The sequence below is a fragment of the Cygnus atratus genome, chromosome 9, assembly GCF_013377495.2.
Source record: "Cygnus atratus isolate AKBS03 ecotype Queensland, Australia chromosome 9, CAtr_DNAZoo_HiC_assembly, whole genome shotgun sequence".
Lineage (NCBI taxonomy): Eukaryota > Metazoa > Chordata > Aves > Anseriformes > Anatidae > Cygnus > Cygnus atratus.
The window spans coordinates 26503578-26509577 of record NC_066370.1 but is presented as its reverse complement, the minus strand read 5'-3'; the positions used below and the strand labels follow the sequence as shown (position 1 = coordinate 26509577).

The 6000-nt window shown below is 48.5% G+C and overlaps 2 protein-coding genes across 4 annotated transcripts in view; one reads left to right on the top strand and one right to left on the bottom strand.

Moving 5' to 3' along the window:
- Positions 1–275: 275 nt before the first annotated feature.
- Positions 276–4804, bottom strand: COMMD2 (COMM domain containing 2). Its single transcript, XM_035566431.2, has 5 exons — positions 4629–4804; positions 4415–4492; positions 3782–3864; positions 2419–2592; positions 276–2032 (listed from the first exon to the last, which is right to left on the bottom strand). The coding sequence occupies exons 1-5, from the start codon at positions 4693–4695 to the stop codon at positions 1835–1837; spliced, it is 600 nt and encodes a 199-aa protein (XP_035422324.1). The 5' UTR covers positions 4696–4804; the 3' UTR covers positions 276–1834.
- A 284-nt stretch (positions 4805–5088) lies between these two features.
- Positions 5089–6000, top strand: part of RNF13 (ring finger protein 13) — a 32702-nt gene continuing 31790 nt past the window's right edge. The window contains exon 1 of one of the 3 annotated variants that reach the window (XM_035566430.2): positions 5089–5238. The gene's annotated coding sequence lies outside the window, so the exon portion shown is untranslated. Of the gene's footprint in view, positions 5239–5498; positions 5649–6000 lie in introns of those variants that run through there. The other 2 variants (XM_035566429.2, XM_035566428.2) reach the window with 2 other exon arrangements.

Sequence of the window (6000 nt, the reverse complement as noted above, 5' to 3'; positions counted from 1 at the left end):
GAGTGTGAGTTTCTCCAGTGTTCACCTTGCTTTGAAGCTTTATCTTGATCATCCTCAGGTTCATAGGACAATAGTGAGATAAGACATAAAAAGCTTCTAAGACTTGTATCCAAAACTTTTATCTTTGCTGCCATGAGTCCCAGACTACGGCTATAGTGAGAAGAGATGGGTAAAGGGAAAACACTAGCCTACATATAGTCCATTCTTATATTCCACCTGAAAATATAGGCCAATTACATCAAAACAAACAAACAAAATATAATGATTCGGAAATCTCAAGGAAGGAACTTATCATATTTATTTACCACATACTGTATGTGAAGAAAAAAATCAACATATACAGATAGCACGTGAAACACATTGCTGATTGATGTATCGGAAAGGAGATTGTTCATGCTGTAGACATGCTATGTAAAGCCACTAAGAATAAGCAATGTTGCATTCTAGCAAACTGACTTTGTTAAGTGGTAGTAACTGTTATTGATTAAAGCACTTCTGCCATGCAGGTTTCATCTGAAGCAGTGTTTCTCAAAGACACAGTATTTCTAAATAAAGAGAAAATAATGCATTTGGAAATGCATTATGAATGTGGGAACCCAATTATCACAGAAATTTACGGTGTTGCTATGGAAGCCAATAAATACATAGTTACTGCCAGAATCTGTATGTTAAGGTTCTCTTGTCTATTTATGCTCTCCAATATAACTTAAGGGATTTCTGATACTTAGTGACAGTAAAACATTAATTAGTAATATTATTTAACCTTAGTCACAAAAGCTACAAAATACTGCATTTGAATACAAATGAAAAGTAGTTTTTAACATAACCTTTGACATCTTTCTAAGAAATAGAAAAGCTTCATTTACTAGCTAGTCTTCCTTTATAAGCACACTATCCAAGTAGAGGAAAAAACTTGTATCACAACAGGAAGATGTGATTTAACAGAAGTTAAACCTTTTCTTAATTGGCTTACTAGCCAACAATTTTACTTTTGCAACTTTTCAGATCACCTTTACGTATAGAAATAATCAGTATGCTAACTTATGCTTGGGCCATTGGGTTTTCTACAGTAACTGCTACCTGTAGAAAGCATAAGCTTGCCTAGTAGAGCTTATACCTAGCATTGTTCAAATGGAAGTGTTAGCTTGATTATACTTTTTTTTTTTTTATATAAGGTTGCCTACCTAACCTTACATGAGTTTTCCTGAAGCGCAGGTCTCACCAGAAAGCCAGGAACTAAGTTTTCATGACATATACCACTGCTTCATGAAGATGTTTCCAAGACAATTAATAGGTGTTGGGCAGAAGAGAATGGTAGAAGTGGTTTAACAGCCAGCCTCCGAGTTGATTGAACCCTTTGGAGGACAAGGGCAGCAGTCCCACAGATTTGTTCTACACATACATGGGTCTAGATGGAAGAAGCATTCCTATAAAGTGTCATTCCCACCAGTATAGGTATTTTTATTTCAAAGCAGTAGCAAAAAACAAGAAAAAACATGCTTACTAAATGTAAAAATAAATGCCCAGTCCCATGTAATATTGAGACAGCTCTACTTAATATATAAAAGCTTTTAAAGTAGAGCTATACTAATTTAGAGATAAAGAAATTATTTGTATAACATGCTGAATTTCTACATATGTAAGTAAAGCAAAAGCAATTACCAATCTTATATCAGGCAGGTGCATAAACTTAGCACCAGAGGACGTTCAGCATATAATTACTGGCTCAAGATCCTGGCCCAGGAAAGCATTTCATCTGATCCAGATGTTTATTTTTCTTGAAATGTTTTTGTGAACACTGACTGCCTAGTAAGACTACAGTCATGAATTAATACTATTTCATGTTTCGTGCTATTCTCCTACAATGGTTTGTCTTCATTTCCCCCAAAGCTTGTTCCAATTGCTGAATTAGGTGGATGAGGGTAGAAGGGTCAGTTTGTAACACTTGTGCAGTTTGATCTTCATTCTGATTAAGATGTAGCTTCATAGTCACAGCAGGCTTAATTTGTTGTCTCAAACTTCTGCTTGCAAGCTGCATATAGCATAGATGAAATGGGAGTAAGGATACAAATAACGAAAAAGAAGACAGTTATCAACTTTTGTATCAACAATTCACAGCAGGTTTACAGGACCTGCTTGCAGGCCTGTGTAAAAATCTTATATTTTCATCCACATTAAAGATATACACTATCTATTATTTACTTATTCTGTTTTATCTTTAAGCAATACCGATCCACTTCAAGACCAAACATATTTAGTATATGCTAACGTTCTTAAAGCACCTGTTTGAAATATATGAAAATACTGCTGCCTCTACTACTTTGAAACGATATAAATTCATATCTTCATAGTTGCTTGTGTTGTTAAAAAAAATACAAAGTAAAATATACTGATTACCAATAAAATAATAGAAGTTACCTGCACATCTAGTCTCCATTCAAGACTATGATAACTGGGAAGCTTTGGTGCCAGCTCACTAAGAATGCTTCTGATCTCTTTTCTATTATCAAGGTAAAGCTGGAGCAATAATTTGTTCAATTCTTCTGAGAATCCCAGGACACAAATGGAATCTTGGAAATCTATCTCAGAAATCTGGAAATTAACAATTCAGGCCTTACTACAGAACTATGTAATAATCATTATTTCTTTTTCAATAAATAAAACTGTAAGTAAACGCTATAAATATGGTACAGTGCAGTTACTTTCCTGCAGGAGCGTGTGAGGTCAAGTCTATAGCTAGGAAAATACAAATCATCCATGTAATTCACACGCTGATAAATCTGAAAACAGAATGCAATAGAAGGGTCCGAACTTTGTCATAATGAAGTACATTTCTACATAATCAAATTATCAACAGTATCTTAATGTAATGTTGATACTCAAGTTATAAATACTCTGAAATGATTTGCGTATCTATACGTGTAAGAAAGCAGCAGGCACAACTTCAAGGCTTTGCATTGTATTAATTCAGGATAGCCCTCAGAAACTGATTCCCTGTGGTCAATGTCTGTGCTGAACTGGAGGAGCTCAGTTCATCACTGTGGAAGCAGCTGTTTATTCAATAGAGAAAGTCATATGTTACAATGCATTCATCCAGTAAAAGTATTCTGTGATCAACTATATTCTACCATAATACCACTGCAATTTATCTGTCAGTCAAGTCACCTTAGGCAAAATTCTGCAGTATTTCATTCTCCTCCATACCTACTCTTCACAGCAACGTCTGCTTGAGTTTAATTTGGAATTGTCTCTGCATCCCTGTTCCATGTTCAAATAGTGTACCGTATCAATAATAAGAAGGCTTTCCAATGGGGTTTTTACCCAGCTGTAATTCTTTTAATATCTGCTTACATCCGCCTGAACTGCTGATGCCAGGAGCTCTCAAGCCTAATTTATCAGACAACAAAAGGAATACTTACTAGGGGGTTAGCATAGCACACAGAAAAAACATCTTCACTAAAGTTGTGTTATTTAGACAGACCTTAATTGTGAAGTGTAAACTTCTCTAATACAAATTACTGAATGTTCTTGCTATAAACAATCAAAACGCTGAGTTTTAGTGTCAAAGACACTGAATACAAATTCCAAAGTCATCCATGAAGATGCAGCGTTTTAGTAAGAGAACAGCAAGAAACACCACTTCCATTAAAAAAATAAATAAAAATCTGTATCAGAATTTTGTACTGGGTTTTCCCCGTTCATCAGTATTTTTGAAACAAGAATTGTTTAGTAGACACCATGTGAGTGTATTCCTGAATCTACCACACAAAGGTACCCTTACCATAAGCTTGGAGCTTTCAGTAAGAAGATACATTAGTCCTTCTACTCCATGCTGTATGGTGTCAACGCCAGTGTTAAGTTTTCCTGTAAAGAAAGCATAAATACCTTTTAATTCCTTACTAAGCCACCAGTGCCAACACACAAAGCTGCAAATTTATCTAAAGCTAACTGGCAAAACATTTATAGGAAAAAATAAAAGTGGACAGTTGAGCACCCTTCAAGCAGTAACACAAGGGACCAAAAGTCATGTTAGACACTCCCCAATAAAAAAAATAAATAATAAATCTAATGGTATGACATACAGAATACAGCACGCTCACGCAGTACATCACCAAACAATACATTGATACAGATAGCAGCAGCTTGCAGATTTCACCTCAGGAAAGAAAGGTGCTGCAGTGGCCCATGGTAAGGGCACCAGGCATTCGCTCCCGGCGCTTCAGTGCCCGACCACAAATGCCGCCCACGTTTCGTCAGTTCTTTACTCTCCTAACAGCGCCAGGCCCGCCTAAGCCCGCGCACTCGCGACCTTTACACCCGGGGCCGGAGGAGCTCCGGCAGAGCCACCCCGAGCCTCGCCGCAGCCCCCGGCTCCCCAGACCAGGGCCCGGCCCCCGCCACCCCCGGCTCTTACTGGCGGCCGTCTCACAGGCCCTGGGCGCCGCGCCCCGCCGCAGCAGCTCCACTGCCAGGCGCCCCAGCTCGCCGACGGCTGAAACGAGAGAACACGGCTGCGATGCGGGCCCGAGGCAGCCGGGCCCGGCCCGCCCAACGCCCCCCAACCTCCGCCCCCGGGCCGGCGCCCCCCGGCCGCGGCGCCGTGCGGAGAGACGGGGGCGCCGCCGGACCTGCGCCGCCCACCCGGGGCAGGCAGCCCAGGTGCCCCTTCTGCTCCTCCGACAGCACCAGCAGCATCGCCGCGCTCGGCCGCCCAGGAAGGGGAGGGATCGCCCGGGGCCGAGGCCGTGGCCGGAAGGAGCCGCGCCCGCAGCCGCCGGGGAGGCCGTCGCGGGCCCCGGGGAGGCGTGGGGCTGGCGGGACGCGCCCCTCCGGTCCGAGACCGCGACCTGGGGACCAGCGGCCGGGGAGCTACCGGAGGGCGTCGCGGGCCGGGCGCTGCAGAGCTTCCCGCGGCAGCGGCCCGCGCCCCCGGGGAGTTGCTGCGGCACCGGGGCGGTTTTTGGTTCACGAAAGCCTGTGACGAGCCGCGCTGTTACGCGCCCACGGCTCCCGTCCGGCGCCGTGCTGCCCGGTACCGGCGCGGAGCGCCCAGGCCTCCCTCCCTGCCCCAGGCGCCAACCACGGCGGGCGGAGAGCGCGCGCGGGCGGGCCGTCCGGAGCGGGTCCCCGAGCCGCCGCCTAACTGCGAAGGAGCGGGGCGGAACCACGCGGAAAAGCGCAGGAACCGATCGCTCCCCGCTACCCTGCCAGCCGCACAGGCGCGGTTCCACCGCTTTGGTATGTCAGGAAGCAACGTCAGGCCGAACAGGGCGCGTGCAGTTGTCAGACACCTCCAGCAGCTGGAGCGAGAAACGGCCTGCCGCGCCACAGCGACCCGCCTGCCGGCGCGGGGCTTCCTCTGCGCAAACGGCCGCTCTGCAGCGCAGCGTGCACCGCCCTCAGCGCGCACCCGGACTCGGGCAGTGCGCGGCGCGGCCGGGCTCGGCCCCCCGCCGCAGGAAGCCCGCCCCGAGGCGTCCCGCGGCGGTGTCTGAGTGACGGCCCGAGCGGCCAATGGGCTGCCGCGAGCCGACGCCCCTCGCTGCGCGGCGGGGAGGCGGGGCTTCCGCCGCGGCCGCTGGGCGGAGGTGAGCGCGCCATGGAGGCGGCCTAGGCGCGGCCGTAGGCTCTGCGCGGCGGGCCCGCAGGTGAGGGGGGCGGGAGGCGGCCGCCGGGCCCATCTCGGGCCCCCCCGGCGCCCCGGCCGCCCGGCCGCTTGAGGAGCCGTCGGTCGGTTGCGCAGCGCTGATTGCCTCCGCCCCGGCTGCCCGCCGCGCCTCCTTGCTGCGGTTTCGAGCGGCGACGCGGGGCCGCGCGCTCCGGCGGCGTCACGGCGGCACCGCCGCGCGCCCCGGCGCCTCTCCCTCCCGCGGGCACCCGCGGCGGGAGGCCGGGCGAGCGGGGGGAGGCCGCTGCGGCCCCGCGCGCTCGGGGCCCGGCTGCCGCCGAGGTGGCGGTCGCGCTCGGAAGGCCGCGGGCGGCGCGGGGCGCGGCTGGCCG

Coding starts and splice junctions, on each gene's coding strand:
- COMMD2 (XM_035566431.2), bottom strand. CDS start 4,695: ATGCTGCTGGTGCTGTCGGAGGAGCAGAAGGGGCACCTGGGCTGCCTG. Junction 3,865..4,414: donor GGCCTGTGAGACGGCCGCCA/GTAAGAGCCGGG, acceptor CTTTCTTTACAG/GAAAACTTAACACTGGCGTT. Junction 2,033..2,418: donor AATGGAGACTAGATGTGCAG/GTAACTTCTATT, acceptor TGCTATATGCAG/CTTGCAAGCAGAAGTTTGAG.